General features: G+C 50.8%; 2 protein-coding genes and 1 long non-coding RNA gene across 5 annotated transcripts in view; 1 reads left to right on the top strand and 2 right to left on the bottom strand.

Moving 5' to 3' along the window:
* Positions 1-23: 23 nt before the first annotated feature.
* TRMT2A (tRNA methyltransferase 2A) lies at positions 24-4750 on the top strand. Its single transcript, XM_006746445.3, has 12 exons — positions 24-330; positions 571-1133; positions 1395-1503; positions 1697-1878; positions 2066-2180; positions 2273-2388; positions 2467-2578; positions 3128-3250; positions 3434-3509; positions 3807-3923; positions 4047-4143; positions 4244-4750. The coding sequence occupies exons 1-12, from the start codon at positions 307-309 to the stop codon at positions 4473-4475; spliced, it is 1866 nt and encodes a 621-aa protein (XP_006746508.1). The 5' UTR covers positions 24-306; the 3' UTR covers positions 4476-4750.
* Positions 4751-5279: 529 nt separating this feature from the next.
* The window catches only part of DGCR8 (DGCR8 microprocessor complex subunit), a 34757-nt gene continuing 13708 nt past the window's right edge, over positions 5280-26328 (bottom strand). For all 3 annotated transcript variants that reach the window (XM_081801620.1, XM_081801622.1, XM_081801621.1), the window contains exons 9-14: positions 25315-25397; positions 11807-11907; positions 11373-11479; positions 9808-9935; positions 8245-8358; positions 5280-7250 (exon numbers count right to left, since the gene is read on the bottom strand). In XM_081801620.1, the coding sequence (XP_081657746.1) occupies positions 7167-7250; positions 8245-8358; positions 9808-9935; positions 11373-11479; positions 11807-11907; positions 25315-25397 (617 nt within the window). In that variant the 3' untranslated portion in view covers positions 5280-7166. The remainder of the gene's footprint in view (positions 7251-8244; positions 8359-9807; positions 9936-11372; positions 11480-11806; positions 11908-25314; positions 25398-26328) is intronic.
* Positions 15913-25304, bottom strand: LOC145716812 (uncharacterized). Its single transcript, XR_014139716.1, has 2 exons — positions 24412-25304; positions 15913-24185 (listed from the first exon to the last, which is right to left on the bottom strand). It is a non-coding gene; the product is annotated as an uncharacterized LOC145716812 (long non-coding RNA).

The raw sequence follows: 26328 nt of genomic DNA, 5'->3' as shown, positions 1-26328 counted from the left end.
TCACCGGAAGCCAGGATGATAGAGACGCGCTGCCTCGGCTGCACGCGCTGGCTGACGGGAGAGTGGCCAGCTAGGCGAGCGGCCGGCGCGGGCCCCTGGCGGGCGGGCGGCGTACCCCATGCCCGAGACCCGAACCTGAGCACCGAGGGTTCGAGTCCCGCCCCCGCCCGGGGCGGAGCCGGCGAGCGGCCTCGCGGCGTTGCAGCCGCCCTCTGAGCGCCTGCCTCCCTTGTGCCAGGCCCAGGACGGGGCGGCGGAGGCGGTCCTCGTGGGTGTCCCCAGTCCGGGCAGCGGACGGACCAGACGATGAGTGACAAGCTCGACAACGAAGTAAAGTGAAGGGAGATCCTGATGGGAGACGGAGGAGATGGAGGAGGGGGGAATAGGGGGAGATGGAGGTGGGGTAGGTAACCGCTAGGAGAAAACGTGGGATAGGGGGTAAGTTGGGAGAGGGGAAAAGAGGCTGGGCGTAGGGTGCACTAATGGAGGTCGGGTGTGGGACAAGGGGAGCTGGACCGTTCAGGTTCTAGGGTCCAGCCCTCAGCCCAGCCCTTGTCTGTCTCCACACAGGGCCCTGTGCCCATGGAGGGCTGCGGCCAAGACAGCAGCAGTGCCCAGGGTAGCCCTGCAGCCCTAGCCCCCCAGGAGGAAGACAAGGAGGAGGAAGGGGGGGCTGGGGCGGCTGCAGAGTCCGTGCCTCAGCCTGGGCTCTACAGCTACATCAGGGACGATCTGTTTACCTCGGAGATCTTCAAGTTGGAGCTGCAGAACGTGCCCCGCCATGCCAGCTTCAGTGATGTCCGCCGCTTCCTGGGCCGCTTTGGCCTGCAGCCTCATAAGACCAAACTCTTTGGGCAACCTCCCTGCGCCTTTGTGACATTCCGCAGTGCTGCTGAGCGGGACAAGGCTTTGCGTGTGCTGCACGGTGCCCTCTGGAAGGGCCGCCCACTCAGCGTGCGCCTGGCCAGGCCCAAGGCTGATCCTATGGCCAGGAAGAGGCGGCGTGAGGATGAGGGTGAGCCGACGGCCACATGCATCGCAGATGTAGTGACACCTCTTTGGACCGTGCCCTATGCTGAGCAGCTGGAGCGGAAGCGGCTGGAGTGTGAGCAGGTGCTACAGAAGCTCGCCAAGTAAGTGTGGGTGCAGATCACCCCCTTGGCCCCAGAGCTCTGCTCGTTTCTATGTTTGTTCAGCCCATCTTGTGCCCTGTACAGACATCCTCAGGGTCTGCACAGTCTTTTGGGTAGTTAGCCAGTAAGATCCACGTATAATCAGCGTGGATAGTGAGGTCCTGAGGGAGGGGCCCGGGCACCTGGGCATTTGGAGAATGGCTGGGGATGGTTGCAGGGGAAGCGGACTGAGTCCAACCTTGGCCCCACCTCATCCTGCAGGGAAATTGGGAGCACCAACCGCGCCCTGCTGCCCTGGCTACTCTCGCAGAGACACAAGCACAACAAGGCCTGCTGCCCGCTGGAGGGGGTTAGGCCATCACCCCAGCAGGTCAGGCCCGGCTGGTGTGGCCAGAAACTCATCTTATGTTCTTAAAGGAGCTCTTCTCGCTTATCTCTTATCTCTACCATCCTTTTTCCTGCTTTGCATTTACTTCTGGTATTCATCGTGTGACTGTTACTTGTGGACCGCCATCCCTGGACGGCCAGGGTAAGGTCAGGCATGTCTCTCTGCCTCCCTGCAGACCGAGTATCGTAATAAGTGTGAGTTTCTGGTCGGCGTTGGGGTGGACGGGGAGGACAACACAGTCGGCTGTCGGCTTGGCAAGTACAAGGGCGGGACGTGTGCTGTGGCAGCCCCCTTTGACACCGTGCACATCCCTGGGGCCACCAAGCAGGTGGTGAAGGCCTTCCAGGAGTTCATCCGGTGAGGGCTTATGGCTGGGCTGGGGGCCCTGAGAAGTTCTGAGGTGGTCTGGGAGCAGAGGATCTGCCTGGGGGGATTCTGGGATTGTGATCTGGCAGGTGCAGCTGGAAGAGCGAGCAGGGATGCTGCTCACCCAGTCCTGGTTGGCAGATGTTGGGGGACTCAGGGCCACTCATGGCTTCCACAGGTCCACTCCATATCCGGCGTACAACCCGGAGACGTACTCAGGCCACTGGAAGCAGCTGACTGTGCGCACCAGCCGCCGTGGCCAAGCCATGGCCATTGTCTACTTCCACCCCCAGGTCTTAGGCAGGGTGGCTCTCCTGGGGGAGGGTGTCTGGGCCACAGTGAGCTGTGACGCAGCCTTACAAGGCCTTTTCTGCTGCCTACCCAGAAACTGGGCCCTGAGGAACTGGCTGGGCTGAAGGCCTCCTTGGCGCAGCACTTCATGGCGGGGCCAGGCAAGGCCACTGGGGTGACCTGCCTCTACTTTGTAGAGGAGGGACAGCGGTGAGGAGCCTGGGAAGGGGTGGGGCGGGTCCCTGCAAGGGCTGGTGACACTGATGGACTTAACCCTACCACCCACAGAAAGACTCCCAGCCAGGAGGGCCTGCCCCTGGAGCACGTGGCTGGAGACCGGTGCATCCACGAGGACCTGCTGGGGTTGACTTTCCGGATCTCTCCTCACGCCTTCTTCCAGGTAGCCCCAAATTTTGGGGGATCACAAGGACACACGGAGGGAGGCCTGACGTCAGGATGTGATGGGGACAGTGGGCTAGGGCAGTGATAAGGGATTAGCCTGGGGAGAACGTCCAGGCAGGAGAGCCACAAGCACCGTAAGGTAGGAAAAAGATCATTTGCCATTAGATTCTCTGACAACCCTTCGGAAAAAGGGCCCTCTGAGGGGTAGGAACAGGAGTTGGGGTGATGCCAGGGTTCTGGTGTGAGCTCTGGCACTCAGAAAAGAGGTGAGGTGTGGGGTATCAGCATCAAGTTGCTTTTCAAAGCCAGCAGACTGGGCGAAGTTGCCAGGCATGATAGGATTGAGGGTCAGTCCAAGGACTGGGCCTCTGGCACTCAGATGGCTAGATGGGGGGAGGGGTGGGGTCTGGAGACCTGGGAAGAGGGTGAGTGACCCAGGGATGGGGCCATGGAGGCCCCCAGGCAATGCAAGTGTTTGGGGGTGGGGAGGTCAGCGTGGGCAGGGAGGCTCCGCTGACCTCCTGGATGCTGCTGGCCTGCTCTCCAGGTAAACACTCTGGCGGCCGAAGTGCTCTACACAGTCATCCAGGACTGGGCCCAGCTGGACACAGGGAGCACAGTGCTGGATGTGTGCTGTGGCACTGGCACCATCGGCCTGGCGCTGGCCCCGGTGAGCCCTCCTGCCCCGCCTGACAACCCCACCCATGTCGTCACCTGCCTCGTGACCCCCAGTGCCCCCCCCCCCCCCACCTATTCCGGATCCTCTTTCACTCCCCAAATGCCTCCTGCCGTGGCCCTCGCTGAGGGGGTGGGGATGGGACGGGGCGCCACGACTGTCCTTTCCTGACTTCAGAGGGTGAAGAGAGTCGTGGGGATTGAGCTGTGCCAGGAAGCCGTGGAAGATGCCCGGGTGAACGCCCGAAACAATGGTGAGAGCCAGTGCTCCATACAGCGGGTGGGCGACAGATGCTCCTGCTGCATACCTCAGCACCGCCCCTGGGGCCCACCAGGTGGTTCTTAGGGCCCATGGTGCGGTGAGGGGCAGAGGGTGCAGGAGGGCTCCGACTGTGTGCCCAGGACGCTGGAGCTGGGTAAGGGTGAGCAAGCTCCTTAGCCAGAAGGCTTTCCCGAGACACCTCTGGCCTGGGACTTCAAGATACCAGGCAGACCCTGTGGGGAGAGCGTGTCCTGGGTCCCCTGTGACAGGGCTATGGTTCCATGTCCAGAGTTGAGCAATGTGGAGTTCCACTGTGGGAGAGCCGAGGACCTGGTGCCCGCTTTGGTGAGCAGACTAGCCTCCCAGCAGCTCGTTGCCATCCTGGACCCACCCCGTGCTGGCCTGCGTAAGTGGCCTCCATCTGGGAGGTGTCATGGGGAAGTGGGGGGGGGGGGGGCAGGGATGTCTGGGTGGCACACCAGACTGCGCAGCCTCAGGCCTGATGCCCATCCCGTTTGGACCTCCTCAGATTCCAAAGTGATTCTGGCAGTCCGAAAAGCTGAGAACCTCAAGCGGCTCCTGTATGTCTCTTGCAACCCCCGGGCAGCCATGGGCAACTTTGTAGAGTGAGTGTGAGGTGGGGGGCCTGGGGTGGCCCCAGGACAGGGTGGACTGGGGACCTGGTGGACCCATGTGGCTGACCCTGACGTTCCTTTTCCACCACAGCCTCTGCAGGGCCCCATCTAACCGGGTGAAGGGCAGCCCCTTCCGGCCTGTTAAGGCTGTGGCTGTGGACCTGTTCCCGCAAACCCCGCATTGTGAGATGCTCCTCCTGTTTGAGAGGGTGGAGCACCCCAATGGCGCAGGGGCCCTGGCACCCCAGGACCCTCCAGCCCAGTCCCCACCAGAGCCCCCAGAGGATACCTTACAAGAAACCGGGGCTGCTGCCTCTTGCTAGGTCCCTGGAGGACTGGAAACTTGCCCTTTCAGAATGGGGCCATCTTCATCACCCGGGCAGCAGCCAAGGGGTTCCCCAAGTCCTTGCCTTGCCTCGCCTCAGGACGCTCAGGCAGCACCTAGAGGGCACAAGACTTGGCTGACCCACTCAAGGTCCATCTGTCCCTGTGACCCTAGGCTCCTGTAGCGTGTCCCCTACCACTCCCCGCCACACCTGTCCAGTTCTTTTTGGGTTAGCTGGGATATAGTGCTAGAATAAATAGTTGCTGAACTACAGCTGTTATTGTGATGAAATCATTAGCACACGGGGCTCCCTTTTGCCCCCCCCACTGCAGGTGTGGGGGGCAAGGTCAACGGGGCACCTTGAGCAGCCTAAGTCTGAGCCTCCACCTCCCGCTAGCACACTGCCAGCCCCTCTGCACGGCTGCAAGTCACAGCAGTGTGCTGACAGCATCAGGTTTTATGCTTAACCCCAGGGGAGCAGAGATGTGGCTCTCCTGGCCCAGGGCCAGCTGTACATGTGGGGTAGAACACATGGTGAGGGGCCGTCTCCTGCAGGTAGGCCCGGTGGTCTGCCCCGTTCTTCCTGCGCCCCCTGAGGTGAGGTTCCATCCGCACCCTAGCCCTGAAGGGAAGCCACTGGAGCTGGGAGCCAGGATGGAACACTGCCCAGCTACCGAAGGAGCGGTGTGACCAGGCAAAAAGGTCTCCGCCCCCGGGGGGGCAACTGAAGGGGGCGTTCTGGCCAGTTGAGGGTCCACAAGCCCCATAGCCTCACAGGGTTAGAAGAAAGAAACACCAGCCATTCCCTTTGGGGACAATTTTGCTTTATGCGTTCAGTCAAGGCTCACCCTCACAGCCATAGTTTAGCCGCCGCCTGGAAGGTACGTGACGGCCAGTGGCCACGTGGAGGTGGCATCAGCACGGGCTCCCCCTGCCCTCCGCCCCCAGGGCATGGCTGAGCGCACACAACACTCACACCCACACGGACACAGGAAGGACACGGGGAGGCTGCAGCAAGGCTCGCGGCCTCTAGTTAACACGTGTGCACGAAGCTTTGGTTCACAATGGCGCATCTGGCTGTTCTGAGGGCTAACAGTCATAGTCAAATGATTATTCACAGCTGCAGACAGGAGGCAAGACAGAAGCAAGTGTCTAATTACAGCAACTTGATTTGAGGGTTTTTATAAAGGTCAACACAGAAGCTAACCTCAGTCACATAGGTGGTAAGGGAGAGATACACTGTGGGTGGCACACAAGACCAGCATTCTGGATTCCTGAAAACAAATGCCATCATTTGCGTGCTGGTGCTCACGGGGGATGTGATGGAGAACAGGCACGGCCGTGGACAGTGCAGCCCAGCGGTGGGCCCCTGCAGCCGACCGTGCACCGAGAGCACATGGCACCCTGAACAGGCCCTAGGCACAGGAAGCGGATGGCCACCGCGACCTTGCACGTGGGGACAACCCAGGGCCCCAAGCATACCCACGTCCCCTGCAGCTCAGGGCAAGGACACACCTACCCCTGCACCTATCTGCAGGAGCCACTTGGAGAGCACTGCCTGCTGGTCAAAGGAACAGGTGGCCATGAGGCCTGGCTGCGCAGGGCAGGTGCCTCTGAAATCCAGTGCAGCCATCGTCACAGGCAAGACCGCCGCCCTCCACATGCTTGTGCCAGCTCTGGAGAGGAGCGTCACTTTGTGACCACGGATAGATTACACGAACGGTCCTGGTTTCCTCTTCTAAAATCCTCGTGCTAAAAGGCTTCACTTGTTTATATCTGCTACGTGATTCCAAATCTACCTTCTACTCTCACTGTAAAAGTTTCTTCCCAAATGCTAAAATATCATAAAAGCTTTAAAAATTGATGGGTGGACAGATGGACTTGACTGTGCAAAAATCTTTAGTAAAAAGTTGCCAGAGGCCAGTGAAGGTAAGGGGCCTTGGTGTCTAAGAAGGCGTGTTTTTAGAACATTAAGACTTACTCAGAAAAAATGGACCACACGCCAGCCCAGGGCCCGGACAACAAGCCAGGCGGAGACCAGCTGACTTCACACTCACACTGGCAACATGTTTCAAGGATTGAAAAGAATCACCTTGAGGGCTTGCCTGCAATTTCTGAAAAATAGTTGATTCTAAAATTGTGTTTATTTTAAGCCAAAAAGGTCTGAAATACTCCTTCCTGTTATAACCTTTTCAGAGAAAAAGGGAAAACACAAGAGGCAGGGGAGGGGGTGCCAGCGCACACCTTCTGACCAGACCTCTGCAGTGCGCTGTGGGAGCCTGGGGCACAGGGCACCACAGGACTCAGCCACCACTTTCTCAGTCTGTCACTTCTTGTCCGTGCATGTTACATACTGACACTCAGGAAAACCTTCATCAAACCAGTCTGCAGCAAGTCCCCAGAGGCAGAGGTCATCCACAGCTATTGCCAAGTTCTTGGTTCTCACCCATGTGGGCAAGCTGAGTCCATCCTTGAACACGTCCACTCAGACCTGTGGGCGGCCCCCAAGGAAGAGCTGCGTGGCCCTGCTGTCCCTGTGCACCAGAGCCCCACCCCTCTGGCCCCGGCCTCAGATGCCTGGCCGCAGGGGAGGAACTCCGATCAGAGGCCCGGAGGCTGCAGAGTGAGCGGCGCGTGGTGTCCCTGGCAGCAGAGCTGGCAGTCCCTGCGCCTGCCCCTGCTGCCTCCCTCACACGTCCACAGTGCACAGGGGCTCACCGCCAGGCTGGGCAGACGCCACAATAGACATCTTGGGCTTCTTCCGAGTCTCCTCCTGGAAGAAGAACAAAGGTCAGGGATGCCAACGATGTGGGAACACATGGCCCAGCCCAACCTCCAGCAAGAGGCGCCCAAGGCGGGGGGCGCGGGGGGGGCGGGAGAGAGGGGAACGGTGAGCTCAGCACACTGGTGCCAGGTAGCCTCTGGAGTAGGAGGGCACCAGCCCTGGGGGGCCTGAGGAGTGGGCCGGATAGGGGGCTGGCTGGGTCTGCCTGGATGCCATCTCAGAGTACTGCGTGCTGGTGCTTCCCTGGCAATCACAACACACCCAGAAGTGAAAGGCCAAGAAAGTTACAGCCACCAGGGACAAGCCACATGGGTGGGTCTCTCTCCCCGCTCCAACTTGAGGGCAGAAGTGAGGCATCTCCTGGGCCAGAAAAGCCAAATAAAACCTTCTCAGGGTTTTATACAGGCCCGGGCAAAGACCACAGCTGAAAAAGGTCCTAAAGCCTAGAAGCCCCTCAGGCGGGTAGCTTCAGGAAGCTTCACCAGGACCGAGCCTTACCCGGGTCAAATTATCCTGTGAGCAATGCTCCTCTCTCACAGAAATGCCAAGGGCCTGAAGAAGAGGTCCATGATGGCGGTCTGTCACCCACATGACCCTGAGTAAGGGAGGCCTCACAGGTGCACTGTACCTGCCTTCAAACAGCTGGTACTGGGTGGAAACACCCAGAAGCCAGGCCCTTCACAGCTGTAGGCCAGGGCTGAGAGCTCTATAATATAACTAAAAAATGAAGTAATTTGATGCAAGTGTCATGAATGCTGAAACACAAAGAAAAGGAAATCTACTCTGGAAGTTTTGAGGACTCACTGGGAAGAGGGAGCACTACACAGGCATCAGGAGCCAGGGATGGGTTCCTGCGGGCTGACTTTACCCCCACAGCTGCCAGTTTGACCTTGACTCGATACCCCTCCCCTCCCTTGAGGGCAAGGGGATGAAGGAGTAGAGGGGCCATGGCCTGTGGTGCTGGCCAAGCCTGCATGCTCACCCTCTCCTCGGCCAGCCTCTTCATCTCCTCCTGCAGCTTGCTCAGGATGTGCAGGTTTGGCTTGTTCTTCTTGGCATACTGCTGCAGCTCAATCACGCTCTTATCCGAGGTCTCCTGGGGGAGCACAGTGCCTCACTCTCAGGAATGCCCGGGACAGACCTCATCGACACAATGTGGCCAGCAGCCAGAGCTGCATGACCCTAGACCGGCTGCCCCACCCTCAACCCACACCCGGCAGGCTGACAAAGCCACAGAGAACGTAGACCAGTCCACAGCTGCCCAGCTCACTTTCTGACCATGCCACCCCCACTTCTGCCTCACCCTCAGCAGGAAGAAGCTATGGCGTCTTCCCTTCATAAGGCAAGGGCACCCAGGCAACCAACTGCCTCCACTCCTGCCATCAGTGCTGAGCACTCGCACTGCCCAGACCCTCAGAACGGAATGACCAGAGCACAGCCTCAGTCAGCAGAATGGCACGCTGCCAGATGGGACATACCCCGGCACTGGGGCCCAGCTGGGAGCCCATTAGCCCTACACACAGGGCTCTCTACATATCTGCGTGCCCTATGACCTTCAGTGCAGGACCAAGCTGTCCTGAGGCCCTTCCTGGGTGAAGAGACCATCTCTGAGGACACCTGCAGTGCCTTGCACCTGTCCTCCAAAAGATGCAAGCTAGCGCTGTGCCTAGACCAGACCCTCACCCTCCAACCTTGGGAGGGTTTCCACTCATGGGCCAAAGCAGGCTTTCTCTCTCTCAATCTTAGTCCAAGATGATGCACAAAAGTAAGGCATATAAAGGCGGAAGTCAGCCTCATCTGCACTGCATCTGAGTTATATCAGCAATTCACCTTGAGGTTCCTCAAAGCACCCTATGAGCCCAGTGTCACCTCCTTCACCCCACCTTGTCAAGTCCCAAACGAGCGCCTCTTCAGGGATGCCACAATGACCACCCCTCCCCTTACTGGGGTGCCAATAACCCAAACTATTTCTGGAAACATCAGGGGAAAAATTAAAAACCAAAAACACCTCCCAGTATTTCCTTCCACCTCACAGAGCACACAAACCTAAGGGCATTGATTTAAATCTCAACAACTCAGCAAAACAGCAGACACTAACCAGATCACATACAAGGTAAACTAGTATTCATAGCCAGGAAAAGCTGCCCTGCATCTCTTACTCTCCCTCAAGCTCCTAGGGGTCCTCAAATTAATCCAAGGGCTTCCAGCCCCGTCGGGCTCAGGGCAGGGGACAACAGGGCTCAGCTCAGAAGCTTCCTCTCCACTTGGGCTGCCAGCACCACCAGCTGCACCTCCTGCTGGGCAGGCCCTTCCCACACAGCCAGTGCCAGGCCCAGGCTTCTCAGGGAGGGAGACACAGCATGAATGACCTCCCATCCCCCAAGGTCACAGACGTGGCCAGCAGAGGGCCCAAGAGGCAGCACTGAACAAGAGCAGAGCTGCCCAACTTTGTCCCGTGACAGCAGGACCCCAAACACGTGCTCCATGGTGGGGGAAGAGGATGAGAAGCATGGAGGCTGCCCTAGGCCCAGGGGGACCCAGTTACCTGTTTGACCATCTTGCTGCTTTCGCGGCCATACATGCGAAGTAAAGACCCCCAGTTCTTGACATGTGGGTGCAGCAGCTGAAGGATTTTCTGAGAGGCTAACTGTTTTCCAACTCTCTTATTCTTACCTGTGAGGAAGACGAAATGTGGAGAGGGAGTCCCTAACATCCAGCCAACACGGCCAGCTCCCTGAAACAGGAGCACACCTGCCATGCCCCCACCCAGCTGAGGGCATGTTCTACAAGAGGGGGTAGAGACATGTTCTAGCCCTGCACTGGGGACCAGGTCTCACAAAGCTGAGGCCAGGACCTACCCCACCCCACTTTACAGAAGAGCCCCCTCAGAGACTCAGGAAATCAGCACAGGCCCAAGGTATAGCTGACAAGGCCTCCCTCCCACCACACCCCACACTTCCAGAGACAAAGACAAGCAACAACGAGTGTCGGCAGGCACAGGGGAGGACAGACTCCGCCAGAAAGCCCAGAGGAGTTTCCAGGGGGTGCATGCACTTTGGGGGGGTTTCTATGCAGAGGGAAGGCAGGGCCAAGGAGCAGAGTGGGTCTGGAGAACAGTGAGTGCCAGGAGACACCTATGGCTAGGCTGAGCAAGGCGGGCCACACTTCCCAGAAGCGGGGGGCGGGGGGTCAATGGCCCAGAGTCCCTCCTCCGCCCGCCTGCCTGCTCCAGAAGGTGGCTCCGTGAGGACTGGTGTCTGCTGGATCACGGGGACACCTGGGTGTGCAAGTGGTTCTGTGATTTTCCCAGGGACAACTGGTATGTTACCTTCCAATTTACACAGCACCGGTTTTGTGTTTATAATAGTCATACAAGGTTTTCTTTTAAAATATTTAAAAGTTTTAGGGCGCCTGGGTGGCTCAGTTGGTTGGGCGACTGCCTTCGGCTCAGATCATGATCCTGGAGTCCCGGGATCGAGTCCCGCATCGGGCTCCCTGCTTGGCAGGGAGTCTGCTTCTCCCTCTGACCCTCCCCCCTCTCATGTGCTCTCTCTCATTCTCTCTCTCTCAAATAAATAAATAAAATCTTTAAAATAAATAAATAAATAAATAAAATATTTAAAAGTTTTAAAAAGTGGTTACTCCAAGAACCAAATTCGGTAAAGAGCACAGGTGGTGCACACAGACACCGGAACACAGGGACACAGAGTATGGCAGGCCAGGGGCTCTGCTGCCATTCCAGGACACCCCTCCTCCTGCCACAGGGACCACGGGTTGGATGGGGCACTGGTGGCAGGAGGAGAACACACGGTCTAACCCAAACGATCAGCCCAATCCCAGGAACCAGGATGACAGGGATGGTGTGGGCAGGACTCCCATAGTCCCGCCTGCGGGTGACTGCCTTTCCGAGGTCGAGAGGAGATGCCAGTGGACACACTGCAGGCAGTCAGCACCCAAGGCAGGAGCTCGGGAAAGATGCCAGAGCAGTGGCCAGAGACCAAGCCACAGAGGCTCAGGGCTGCCAGAGAGGCCACAAAGCAGGGAGCCACCGCCCCAGCAGTCATGAGAAATTGTGACGGGGTGGCCAGAAGCAGGGGAGGCAGTCCTTACACCAGCCGCGCACTGTGTGTTTGCCGCACGCCATGACATATTCGCTCTTCTGGTTTTTACCAGGAACCACTTCAAACTTGATGGATGTGTCACCCATTCCATGGTTTCTTTAAGAAAAAACAGAGAAAACAGGTGACATCAGCTGAGAAGGGAGGAAACAGCAACTCCAGGAAAGCCCTTTAAAGGCTCTCTGAAGACAGTGCCAACTCTTTCCCCAAACCGCTTCTCAGCTGAGAAGGAGGGCAGTCTTTGCGTACACCCCATCACGGGCTCTGACCGCCAGGCACGAGGGGCTTCTGTGCAAGCACGGAACGCTTGCAACAGCCCCACCTTTAACAGCACCTCTTAAGCCAGGATAAATGGCTAGTAAAGACACTGGGCACCAAAAGAGAAGCCCCCATGACTGCTCTCAGGAGGGGAAGCACCCGCCCTACCTTTTAAGGCACTCGTGGAGGATCTGATAGGGAGACAACAGTCCGGCCTTGCTGGTCAGCTCGTAGACCCGTGAGTCCTCGATACTGATGTGGTTAAAATACTACAAAACAAAGCAGCCACTCCTAAGTGCTGGACCGAGCCTGCTGGACGCGCGGAGCTGCTCCCCATGCTGTCTGCTTGCCCCAGAAGTTTCCTGTCCTCTTTACTGCCTCAAGGAGCATGTCACACCCCCACCTCACTGTCCAGCTGCCCCTCTGAGATGGGATGAGCAGTGCTGTGCTAAGTTGGAGAGAACATATTGCAACAGGGTGGTAGAGCCTCGTGCTGCCTGGGAGCCTTCGCTGAATCTAAGTCTGAACAGACAATTAGTCAGAAATCTAAAGACAGACAACCTTAGGAGAAAAATTTGAAGATCATCGTGAGACTATAGAAGAAAGAAGGTAAGTCAAGACAAAAGCAATGTACTCTAAAAAGGGCAAGCCTCCTGAAGGCTGCAAAGGGCCTGGCCTCGCTCCCATTTCAAACACAAAGTCATCCGTCCTGGCTCTGAAACCAATCACTATGAGAACCAGAGAACAGAACGACTAAGAAGGGTTAATGAGACACCACTTAACCCGTTTTTTAGGGGAAAAAAGGCAAGTTCTGCACAACAGAGGCAGGCAGCAGCCAGGAAGTGGCTCTGACTCCAACCAGGCTTGGGCCTCTGCTGAGCCACCCCCAGTGAAGGGAGGCCATGGCCTACCCATTCAGCACAGCCCACCTCCATAACAAGGTACCACAAAAAGGGTGGCTTATTTTCTCACATTTCTGGAGGCCAAAAGTCCAAAAGCAAGGAGTAAGCAGGCCACATTCCCTTTGAAACCTCTCAGGAAGATCATTCCTTGGCTTTCCCAGGTTCTGACAGCCCCAAGCTTTCCTTGGCTTGTGGCAGCGTCACTCCCATCTCCACATGGCCCCCTCTCCATCTCCCTGCCTCTTCTTTAAGAACATAACACTGCTGCTGTGGGGACGGAGGCAGGGGTTCCTCTCCCTCCACCAGCGGACTCACTTTTACTGAGTCAAGAAAGCAAGGTACTATTTCTGAAGAGGATTCCTGATTCTGGTGAGCTGAAAATCTCCCTGCTCTCATTTGGCTATTGTCTTCCAACAGGTCCCCACAGGATACCTCCACTTACAAGTGCCCATATCAGCGTGGATCAGTTTCCAAGGAAAGTTATTCACCAAGATGTCAAGCCCTGGACCCATCCTCAATGGCTGGCCAGGTAGCCAAACCATCAGCGGAGGCTGGCTCTCTCATTCAGCCTATGAGGACCAGTCTGTAACCGGCAGCCAGCACCTGGGCTATGGACCAGGCTGAGTAGGTGGAAAACAACCTGTGTGCCCAGGATCCTCCCTGCAAGAGCCGAGGCGCACACACACAGCTGGAGAACACATACTCAGAAGCCCAAAGACATCCAACAGCCGCAGGCAAAGGCCGGCACCACAGTTACCTGCACCAAGGGCCACAGCCACATGTGGCTCATGGTTAACCTATGAGGGGCATATAGGAACTACAGCACAAAGGGTAGAAGTGACCCACTGACAATATGCAAGCCTGGAGCATCAGTGCCCAACAGACATTGAAGGACCATGAGGGAGCACCACAGACAGCCCAGCACCCATAAATTCAACAATTTAGAGAAAATGGACCAATTCCTTAAAAAATGCAAACTACCCAAACTGCCCTTTTCAAGAAGCTGATAAAACTTTCCCGCAGAGAAAACTACACATGCAGATGGCTTCATTGGTGACAACTGCCAAACATTTAAGAGAGAAAAAAAAAACACCACCAATTCTAGAGAATCTTTCAAAAAACCTTAAGAGGAGGAACAACTGTCAATTCATTTTATGATGTTAGTAGTACTCTGTTATTAACACCAAAGAGAAAACTACAAACTAATATCCCTCATGAATACAGGTATAAAAATCCTAAACAGAGTATTAGCAATTCGCAACCAGTAACACATAAAAACAAATCTATGCCGTGCCCAAGTAGGACTTATCCCAGGGATGCAGTTTTTAAAAAATAAATCAATCAACCAAATTCACTCTATCAACAAATTAAAGAGGAAAAGGCCTATCAACAGATAAAGGAAGGGCATTTGACAAACTGCCAACACCCTTTCATGATAAAAACACTCAACAAACCAAGAATAGAAGAACCCTTCCTCAACCTGATAGAGGGCACCAACAAAAAACGGACAGCTAACATCACACTCAGTGGCCAGAGGCTGGATCCTTCCCGCCTAAGATCAGGAACAAGACTAGGATGTCCACTCTCCCCACTGCTACTCAACATGTAATGGAGCTTCTAGCCAGAACAGCAAGCCAAGAAAAAGAAATAAAAGGCATCTAGATTGGAAGGAAGAAATCCAACCACCTTTAATCTGAGTCAACCTAGTCTGTACACAGGAATTCCAAAGAAATCTACAGAAAAACTATTAGAACAAGTAACACAGTTTGCAAAGCTGCAAGACACACAGTCAACATACAGACAGTAAATTCCATCTCTCTACACTAGCAATCCACAGTCAGGACTGAAACTAAAGTGCTACTCACAACAGCTCCAAAACATGTGTGAAATACTTATGTCTAAATCTAAGAAAACGAGTGCAGGATCTGCACACTGGAGATGACCAAGCTACAATAAAAGACATGAAAGAAGACCTCAATAAATGGGGAGACACACTGGGGTTGTGAACCGGAAGACTCAATACCGTTAGGAAGTACATTCTCCCCAAATTCATCTACAGATGTAACACAATTCCAATCAGAATCTCAACAGAACTTTCCATATGACATACTGTTTCTTTATGGAAGGGCAAAGGAGCATGGTATGGAAGTACTTTTGAAAAAGAACAAAGTTGGAGGGTTCACACTATCTGATTTCAAGAATTCATGTCATTTGGGTGCCTGGGTGGTGCAGTCGGTTAAGCATCCGACTCTTGGTCTCAGCTCAGGTCGGGATCTCAGGGTTATGAGATCGAGTCCTGCGTTGGGCTCCGCACTCAGTGGCGGAATCTGCTTGGGATTCTCTCACTTTCCCTCTGCCCCTGCCCCCGCCACAATCGTGCTCTCTCTCTCAAATAAATAAATCTTAAAAAAAGAAAAAAAAAAAAGGAATTCATGTCATCAAGAAGGTGTGGCACTGGTGAAGGGACAGACACACAGACCAAGGAGACAGAACCAAATGTAGAGACAGACCCACACATACATGCTGCTCCCCACAGATGTGCAAAGGTATCCAGTTGAACACACACCTACCATACAGCCCAGCAAGGCCATCTTGGGTGCTTATTTATCTACGCTCACATGGAAACCTGGACAGCCTCATAGCAACCAAGTGCTAATCACCCAAAACTGGCAATGTGCTCAACACCCCTCAATCAAGAAGGAAGAACACACCCAGCACTGCCCTGTAGTGGGCACGCTCAGCAGCAAAAATGACCCAACCATCGACACAGGCACCAACAGAGACGAATCCTACCTGCATCACTGAGTTGGAGCCTGGTTCTCGGGGTACCTACCCTGTGACTCCACTGATAAGACATTCAGGAACTGGCTAACCTAGGGAGACAGCTCAGTGCCTAGCAGGGTGAAAAGAGAGAATTCTGATGACAAAAGGACAGTTCAAGAGAACTGGGAGGGGGAGATTTGAAAATGTTTTTGATTGTGCTGTGGGTTACATGACAAAACTATATGCATGGTTCAAAACACAAAAGTGTACCAAAAAGTGCATTTAACTCTGTATAAATTAAAAAGTAAATTGGGGGACGGGTGCCTGGGTGGCTCAGTTGGTTAAGCAACTGCCTTCGGCTCAGGTCATGATCCTGGAGTCCCTGGATTGAGTCCCGCATCGGGCTCCCTGCTCGGCAGGGAGTCTGCTTCTCCCTCTGACCCTCCCCCGTCATGTGCTCTCTTCTCATTCTCTCTCTCTCAAATAAATAAATAAAATCTTAAAAAAAAAGTAAATTGGGGGGAAAAAAAAACCAAAAAGGCAAAAACAACGGGTCACTAATACCTAAATTCTAGAACAACCATGAACCAACCAGAACCCACAGGTATCTTTTTTTTTTTTTTTAAAGATTTTGTTTATTTATTTGACAGAGCGAGATACACAGTGGGAGAGAGAACACAAGCAGCTGGAGTGGGAGAGGGAGAAGCAGGCTTCCCGCAGAGCGGGGAGCCCGATGCGGGGCTCGATCCCGGGACACTGGGATCATGACCCGAGCCGAAGGCAGATGCTTAACAACTGAGCCACCCAGGCGCCACCATCCCACAGGTATCTAAGAAGCAATAAGATATTGAGAAGAAATCACCCCAGGTCTTGTGAATGGGCATGGTGCCAGTTCTGGTCATCCGTTTTTGCCTTTTTAATCAACATCAAACACACCCTGCCCCAAGCCTCTACTTCCATGGCAGCTCTCACACCCTGGATTTCTATATCCACGCCACCATTGCATGTGGACTTTGTGCCCCTGTACCACAAGGACAGCAGGGCACAGCGAGAGCTCCCAAAGAACCAGGGCCCACTCAGCCCACCTTGGCATCCTGCTGTCCGTCCCCCAGGAGTCCACACAAGAAGGGAATGCCCCCACAGCCTGAGCTCTGGCACCACACCTCCAGAGAGGCACCATGGGAAAGAGGGGCCACCACCTATCGAGCTACTCACAAGGATGTGACAGAAACACTGTCACAATTTTTTAGGAGCAAGACAGCAAAATCAGTCAGGACTGAGCTGCTCTAACACATCCAACCTGACAGAGAAGCTACTCTCTTCTCTGACAAATTTTAAAACAAGGGAAAAATACATGGGGCACCTGGGTGGCTCAGTCGTTAAGCGTCTGCCTTCGGCTCAGGTCATGGTCCCAGAGTCCTAGGATCGAGCCCCGCATCGGGCTCCCTGCTGAGCGTGAAGCCTGCTTCTCCCTCTCCCACTCCCCCTGCTGTGTTCCCTCTCTCACTGTGTCTCTGTCAAATAAATAAATAAAATCTGTAAAAATTAATTAATAAATAAATAAAACAAGGGAAAAATACAATGTGTATGTGTGCACACACCTATACAATTAAATTCTAAGTGTGAAAAACCCTCTCCAGAGAATGAGGATATTTTTGGCCATCGGACACATATTTGGTCCTTGTATCCAGTTCCTGGCATGGAGCTCCTAAAACCCTTAGAATTTCCTGAGCAATAGGTGTATCTTTTGTTATTCAAACGAGCCCCTCTGGACCTCACCTGAGTTTATGCTAATGAGGAGACTGGAGGGGGGGAGGGGTTGGGGTTGGTGGGGACCCTAGACAGTTTCATGATGGGAGCTTCATGATGGGGCTGGTCACCAGAAAGAGCAAACACAATTAAGGACCTGTTCATCTGGCTGTCCATCTGTATCCTTTATAATAAACCAGTAAACATAAGGTGTTTCCCTGAGTTCTGAGAGTAGATTCTAAGAAAGTTCTAATTCAAGCAAATTAATGAAACTGAGGGAAGTCATGGGAACCCCTGATTCTGTCCTTGGCTGGGCAATGTGGGTGGCCTGGGCACCCCATTTGTGGCTGGAGTGGGAAGTGTGGGCAGTCTTTTGGGATTGAAGCAACTCCATGTAGACAGTGTGAGAACTGAACAGAGTTGTAGACACCTCGCTGACGTCAGAGAATTGGAGCAGTGACATGGAAAAGCCCCTTGTGTGTACAAGGGAACTTTTACCTGGGATTTCCAAGCTGCCCATGTGGCATCCTCCACCTGAGGAAACCTCCTCTTTCTCAGCCTACTTTCTGATGTCATTTCTAGAAAGATCCCTCACTTTCCAGACGAGCCCCAGAATACATGGCCAGAACCTGAATCTTACTACTATTCAGCACAACCTGAGGCACAAATCCCTGAAACCCACAGCACCTGTCCTGGCAGATGCCTCAGGCAAATGCAAATGCCTCACTAGAGGCGCTGATGGGAAAGGTTCCAAGGAAAAGGCTGCAGCCACAATGACCTTGCAGACTGAGGGCAGGAGGGAAGGTGGAGGACGAAACAACAGAGCACAAAGACTGCCAGCTGGTCATCATTAAACCATGCACCTCCAACAGAGAAGAGGTAACCACTGGCCTCTGATCACCAAGTGTACCCTGATAACAAAGTGTGAGGCAGTGACAAGGCTGATGGTAAAGTCTAGAGAGAGCTTGCAACCCTCCAGGTGCACATCCCACTGCATGGCCACATATGAGGAGGCCGCAATGCAGGTGGTAGAACTGCGAACGGCAGCTGGGACAGAGCAGGGAACTGGAGCGACAGGCCACTGTGCAACACACATAACCTGCCAACGCTGGAGGAGCCATGGAACACACCCTAGGTCCCTGTGCTGGCCAGAATGAAACTGGGTGGTCCCTGCTTAGGGAACTACAATGGTGCTAAACACGAGTGAACTAAAGCCAGAGCAAACACAGAGACTTCAGGTTTAAAAACTGTAATGAGCTGCTTATTCATTCAACCACCAACCAAGGAAGATGCTGGTATCTTAGAGGCCACAACACTAAAGAGAGACTGTCTTGGATGTTATCTTGAAACCAGGCATTCCTAACGCTTGTTCTACTAACCCTGGAGAATTTTCCATTATCTCAACATGTCAAAATATTTTCAAGTCAACTGTAATTTACTGAGTTACTTTAAACTTTACCATAATAATAGCCACAGGCAAGGGGTGTGTGTGTCCTGCAAGATACCCCATTCCCCCCCCCCACCGGTGGCCAACAGCAGAGCCTGCTCAGATAAGCTGCTGTAACAAAGCAAAGTTCCCATCCCCCAAAAAGGCTGCTGGAGCCACACATCCCCTGCCTGCAGAATAGTCTAGGAAAGTCACTGTTATGGGTTGAAATGTGTCCCCCCCCAAATTCATATGTTGAAATCCTAACTCCCAGTATGCCATTATGTGACCTTTTTTGCAGACAGGGTCCTTACAGAGGTAATCAAGTGAAAATGAAGTCATTAGGGTGGGCCCTAAACCCAACATGACTATTGTCATTATAAAGAGGAAATTTGGAAATAAACACACAGACAGGGAGAAAGCCTGTTATCAGTTATCTTCAACAGCTATCTCCAAATGAAGGAAAGAGGGCTGAAAGAGATCCTTCCCTCCCAGCTCCCAGAGGGAACCAACCCTGCTGACACTTTGATTTTAGAGGTCTAGACTCCAGAATTGTGAGGCAAAAAATTTCTGTTGTTTAAATCACCCAGGCTGTGGTATGTTGTTATGTCAGTCCTAGCAAACTAACAAAGTCACTAAATAGACAGCAACAAAAACAGCAAGAACAACAAATCTTGGGAAGGGGAGGTAATCTGACATCCAGAGTTGCCACATTACTTGAAGTGTCCAGGTTTCGACAAAAGAAATTATGAGATATGAAATGAAACAAATGTATATGCCCTACAAGATGGGAGAAAGCAATCAATACAAACCATCCCTGAGGAAACTGGACTTACTAAAGACTTTAAATCAGCTATAATAAATATGCTCAAAAAACTAAAAAAAAAAACAAACACCATGTCTAAAGATTTAAAAGAAAACACAAGAACAATATCTCACCAAACAGAATTTCAATAAAGACATAGAAATTATAAAAAAATTCACCAGAGGGGTTCAAAAGCCGATTCGGTCAGAAAAAAGATCAGCAAACTTAAGACAGGCAAATCAAAGGGCAGGCAAATCAAAGGGGTGCCTGGGTGGCTCAATCGGTTGAGCTTCTGACTCTTGATCTCAGGGTCCTGAGTTCAAGCCCCGCACTGGCTGGGTTAATATCCAGTCTGAGGAACATTTAAAAAAAAAAAAAAGAGGAAAAAGACTAGTGACTATGAGGTCTGTGTGTCTGTGAGACCTGTGGGATAGTGTGGGAGTATACCAGCTTACATATAATGGGAGTCCCAGAAAGACAGGAGAAATAAAAGGGCAAAAAAAAATATGTGAGGAAATAAAGGTTGAAACTTCCCAAGGATGAAAAACATTGCATATTCAAGAAATTCAACAAATTCCAAAATAATAAGCTAAAGAAATCTATACCTAGACATACCTGTCAAAGACCAAAGAGAAAACCTTGAAAACAGTAAGAGAAACAACTCATCAATAATGTGACTCAGTAAGATGAACAGCTGGCTTCTCATTCCTTGTAGAGGCCAGAAGGCAGTAGGATGACATATTCCCACTATGAAGAAAAAGAATGTCAACCAAGAATTCTATAACCAGCAAAACCATGTTTCAAAAAAGGAAATTAGGGGCGCCGGGTGGCTCAGTTGGTTAAGCGACTCTGCACTGGGCTCCCTGCTCTGCGGGGAGCCTGCTTCTCCCTCTCCCACTCCCCCTGCTTGTGTTCCCTCTCTCACTGTGTCTCTCTCTGTCAAATAAATAAAAATCTTTAAAAAAAAAAAACAAAAAGGGAATCATTAAGACATTCTCAGATCAAGAAAACCTGAGAGAATCCACTGCTAGCAGAACTGCCCTCCCAGAAATACTAAGAGCCTTCCAGCTGAAATAAAAGGAACACTACAGACTGTTAACAAACTGAGGGCCCTACAGAAGGTAAAGATAACTACAGTAAATAAAAGACAATATAAACACATACTATTTCTCTTTATTTCTACCTGAATTAAAAGACAACTACATAAAGCAATAATTATAAATCCATGTTTATGGACACACAACATACAGAGATGTCATTTGTGATAGTGAAAGCATAAAAGTGGGGGTAAATAGAACTATATAGGAGCAAAGTTTTGTATATGATTGAAGTAAGCTGGCAATAGTCCAAGCTAGACTGTTTTTAGTTTAGATGTGACTGAAATTCCCTAGGACAACCACTGAGAAAATAACTAAAGTATCTAAGACAAAGAAGACAGTAATGGAGGAACTGAGGAATAGAAAGACATAAAACAGAAAGCAAACAGTGCCGTGGCATACATCAATTCTACCTTATTAGTAATTACATTTCAATGGACTAAGCACCCCACCCCCCCAACCAGCTGAAAAACAAAACAAGTCCATAAACTGAAATTAAAACGGGTGCCTGGCTGGCTCAGTCAGTGGAGCATACGACTCTTGATCTCAGGATTGTGAGTTCGAGCCCCACGTTGGGTGCAGAGATTATGTAAAAATGAAATCTTTAGGGGCGCCTGGGTGGCTCAGTTAAGCATCCCACTCTTTGTTTTGTCTCAGGTCATGGTCTCATGGGTGCTGGGATTGAGCAGGGCAGCTCCACGCTCAGTGAGAAGTCTGCATGGGGATTCTCTCCCTCTGCCCCTCCCCCCACTCTCATTCACTCTCTCTCAAATAAATTAATTCTTTAAAAATAAAATGAAATCTTCCCAAAAAATTGCCTAAGCCCTTGGATCAAAAGGCAGAGACTGACAGAAGGATAAAACAAAACCCAATTATATGCTGTCTATAAGAGACATGATTTAGATTCAAAGTCACAAATAGGCTGAAAGTAAAAAGAAGGAAACACATATCACACAAAGAGTAAGTAAGAGAGTAGGAGTGACTATATCACATAAAACTGACTCTAAGACAAAAATTGTTATTAGAAATAAAGGACATTTAATAATGACAAAGGGCCCATCCATCAAGATGACATTAATATTATAAACATTAAACAGAACTGACTTCTAGTTTCAACACTTGACACCAAATGAGTGGGTTTCCACACCAAGCAGTTCTAACGCTAAATGCCAGGAGTTGGAGCAGACTCCACAGGTTAAGGGCTCAGTCCCACAAGACTGTTGCCATCACTTGACTTCAAGTCCAGGTTGTCACCTGTGCTCTGACTGAGCAGCTGTATAATACCGGTTCCCAACCCTTCCTCAGCTTCAGTAATTTTCCAGAACAGCTCACAGAGCTCAGGACAACAGTTTACTTAATAAAGAACTGGTTTATTACAAAAGGATATAACTCAGGAACAACCAGATTGAAAAGATAAATAAAGTATAAAGGGGTACAGAGCTTCCATGCCTTCTCTGAGCATGCCATCTTTTTTAGCACCTCAATGTGTTCATCAACCCAGATGCTCTCTGAACCCCTTCAGTTTTGTTTTTTTTTATGAAGGCTTCACTACACAGGCGTAACTGATTACATCACTGGCCATTAGCGATTAGCTCAACCTCCACTGCCTCCTAAACAAACACACACACACACACACACACAACACATGGGAAAGGGGGGGCTGAAAGTTCTAACCCTCTAATTATACGGTAGATTCCACAGGCAACCAGCTCCCATTCAAAGGGATGGTCCAAAAGTCACTTTATTAACATAAACCCAGGTGTGGTTGAACGGGATGTGTTGGGGGAATCTAGCTGGCTCAGTTGGTGGAACATGCCAACTCATGATCTTGGGGTCTTGAGTCTGAGCCCCACGTTGGGTATAGAGATTACTTAAATAAATAAAATATAAAAAAAGAAAGAAAGGGGTGTGTTAAAAATAAGAAAAGACATTCCATTCACCTTTATCCACCTGCAGCTTTTTAAAGAACTGGGGACAAAAAACAAACATTAATATATTGTAGAAGCTCTGCACCAGGAACCAAGAACAAACACCAAACATATACCTCTTATTATATCACAATACCACAAACATGTATGTATCTAACAACAGCCCCAAAATACATGAAGCAAAAATGGACAGAACTGAAGGGAGAAATAATTCAAGAATAACAGCTGGAGACTCCAATACCCACTCTCAATAACAGACAGAAGGCAGGGCACCTGGGTGTCTCAGTCGGTTGGGCATCCGACTCTTGATTTCGGCTCAGGTTGAGACCTCAGGGTTGTGAGATTGAGCCCCGAGTCGGACTCGGACTCCGTGCTGGGCATGGAGCTTGCTTGGGATTCTGTCTCCCTCTGCCCCTCCCCCACCACGGGCGCGCACACGCCCACTCTCACTCTCTCTCTCTCTCAAGGAAAAAAAAAAAAACAGAAGAACAAGGCAGAAGACCAACAAAGATATAGAACAAACACCATAACCCAACTGGACCTAACCCGACACCTGCTTCACCCAGTAACAGCAGGAAGTGCACTCGCCTCATGCACACAGGTAACATTCTCCAGGGCAGACTGTATGCTAGGTCTTAGACAAGCCTCAGTGAACTTAAAAGGACTGACTGAAATCATACAAACTATGTTTTCGAACCACACTGGAATTAAAGATCAACAACTAGAGGAAATTTGGGAAATTCACAAATATATGAAAAGTAAATATTCCTAAAATCACCTATCGTTCAAGGAAGAAATCCCAAGGGAAATTAGAAAAATACCGAAATGAACGAAAACAGAAACACAACACACTAAAGCTTATGGGCTGCAGTTAAAGTAGTACACAGAAAAAAATTTATAGCCATAAATTCCAGTATTTAAAAAGAACACCTCAAATCAATACCCTAACCTGAAAACACTAGAAAAGAACAAACTAAACCTAAGACTGGCCAAATAAAGTATTGAAATAAAGGCTAGAGCAGAAATAAATGAAATAGGAAATAAAAAAGCCAATAGGAAAAAACAAACAAAACCAGAAGTTGGATCGTTGAAAGATCAATGACAGTGACAAACCTTAGACTGACCAAGAGAAAAAGAGAGGGAAACTACTAAAATCAGGAGTGAATGCAGGATCAGCACCACAACCTTACCAAATAAAGCGGGTCATGAGGGCACACTATGAAAGATGTATGCCAATGAATGAGATAACCTAGAGCAAACGGAAAAATTCCTATAAAGATACAAAGTCCCCAGACCAGCTCAAAATGGAGGAGGAAATCTGAAGAGAAGTACACATGAAAATTAAATAACGTAATTAAATAATGTCAAAGTCCAGTCTAAACTCAGATGGTTTCACTGTGAATTCTACCAAATGTTTAAAAATTAATACTAACCTTTCACAAACTATTCCACACAAGAGAAGAGAAAAGAACATTTTCACCTCATTCTGTAAAGACAGTATCCCCCCAACACCACACATTACAAGAAAACTACGGACCAGTATCCCTTATAAATATAGCTGCAGAAGTCCTTAACAAAATACCAGCACGCTAAATCCAGCAACACATAAAACTTATGTATACCAAAACCAAGTGGAATTTGTCCCAGAATCCAAGATTGATTTAATATTCAAAAGCCCACGCAATATACCACTAATATGAATAAAGTAAAAGACAAAAACCACACAATCATCTCAATAGAAGAAGGAAAAACATTTGACAAAATCCAACATCCATTCCTGAAAAAAACTCTTAGCAAAACAGAAGGAAACTTCCTCAATCGCATAAAACTCACAGCTAACACAGCATGGTTTAAAAAGAAGCCAGTCAATGGGGCGCCTGGGTGGCTCAGTCGTTAAGTGTCTGCCTTCGGCTCAGGTCATGATCCCGGGGTCCTGGGATCGAGCCCCACATCGGGCTCCCTGCTCAGCCAGGAGCCTGCTTCTCCCTCTTCTACTCCCCCTGCTTGTGTTTCCTCTCTAGCTATCTCTCTGTGTCAAATAAATAAATCTTTAAAAAAAAAATAAAAATAATAAAAATAAAAAGAAGCCAGTCAATAAAGGACCACATGTCATATGATTCCACTGATACGAAGTGTCCAGAGCTAGCAAATCCATCAAGACAGAAAGGAGATTAGTGGTTGCCAGGGACTGAGGGGCTGGGGGACACGGAGAATTAGGAGTGATTGCTAATGGGTACGGGGTTTCCTTTTAGAAAGATGAAAATATTCTAAGATTAGACCATTGTGATGAAGGCACAACTCAATATACGAAAATCCACTCAACAGTATGGTTTAAAGGAGCAAAATGTATGGTAGATATAGATCAATAGAGCAGTTATAAAAAGCCTTCTTCAGAGTTTGAAAAGCCCTCACTACAAATAACCATAGAATCCTATCTACCCAGAGGCGCCTGGGTGGCTCAGTCATTAAGCGTCTGCCTTCGGCTCAGGTCATGATCCCAGGGTTCTGGGATCGAGCCCCGCATTGGGCTCCCTGCTCAGCGGGAAGCCTGCTTCTCTCTCTCTCCCACTCCCCCTGCTGGTGTTCCCTCTCTCACTGTGTCTCTCTCTGTCAAATAAATAAATAAAATCTTTAAAAAAAAAAAAAAAATCATATCTACCCAAAAAGGTTTACAAGTAGTTTTAAACAGTTCTTAATACAAAGAACAACATAACTTACAGACTCTGTCTCAAAGATTCCCACCATGGATCTACAGTCAGGGGAGAGCTGACTGTGCACATTCTTTGCCACCCATTACAAGACACAGGGGGCAAAAATCTCAGAAAAAAATGACATTTCCCCGCCTTGCTTGCACAAAGACAAACACGTTTCCCTTTATGAAATATGAACAAACAAAAATCACCTGGAGCTTGGATGATTTAAATCCATACCTGCACTAGCCTGGGGGGTGGCGCAGACACTGCCTTGGAGCCACAGTTCTAGACAGAGCAGGATTATGACACTCACCTCAAGCTCTTCACTGTCTTTGGGCTTCTCCTCAGAGGTCTGTTTGACAAAGTCAGGGATAAGGATCTCCAGCGTAGCTCGGGCTGCGAAAAGAAAAACCCCAAGGGTGAGGGCTTGGACCCAGCTTGCTTCCTGACTCCAGAGCAAGCTGCACGCTGGCTCCTGCGCAGGGCCAAGGTTCCCATGGCTCAGAGGGAAGCAAGGGCCCTGGGGAACAGCACTGCTTCCGAGGCAGGGAGAGTAGAGGATGGAGGAGCACATCCTGAGCAAAGGACACAGTGGGGCAAGTGTTAGGCTGTGGGCAGCCTCCTAAGCCACAAAAGCTGCATGTACTCTTGCCCTGAGGTACTTGTAGCAGGCAAGGCAGGCGAGATCTGTTTCAAAGAAATCACGGTGGTGGCGTGCAGGCAAATGGCTCAGCAGGACCCAGGCCAAGTAGTGAGGCCTGAGGACTGAGCAGGCTGCTGTTGAGCGTGGGAGGGAAAAGCAGCGAGACTGGACGGATACTCTTGAGAAAGCGTCTGCAGGATGGAGGAGAGGGATGGCTCAATGCTGAGCACAGATTTCTGAATGAGCAGGGCTGCCACTCACCACTGGGGTGGGAAGTGAGGAGTGCTGGGGAATGCGGAGGGGTAACAATCTGACCCTACAGAGTCGTAGGTGCTAGCAAGTGAGATATCTAGAGAGCAGCTGGGATCTGGGCAGAGGAAGTGGATCCTTACACGTGAGGAGAGCAGAGCCCTACTGCCAGGACGTTTCCACCCCCACAATGAACCCTACTCTGAACTATTTGCCCCATGACCTTGGTAGCACTAGTTTGCTGAGCTGAAAAAGCCTTTTGGCACAATCTCTCTAAAATGGAAAGCAGGCCTTCCTGGAGAAGGGGTGTAGTGCATGATCCCAGCACAGCCTCACAGAAGGAAGGACAGAAAGTAACATATCCTCTCAATCATCCTCAGCATATACCACAAAAGAAAGCAACTCCAAGGTAAACTCAGAGTCACATGAACAAAA

Source organism: Leptonychotes weddellii, chromosome 13 (assembly GCF_054177405.1).
Source record: "Leptonychotes weddellii isolate Sample4059 chromosome 13, ASM5417740v2, whole genome shotgun sequence".
NCBI classification, from domain to species: domain Eukaryota; kingdom Metazoa; phylum Chordata; class Mammalia; order Carnivora; family Phocidae; genus Leptonychotes; species Leptonychotes weddellii.
This window is presented reverse-complemented; position numbering and strand designations above follow the sequence as displayed.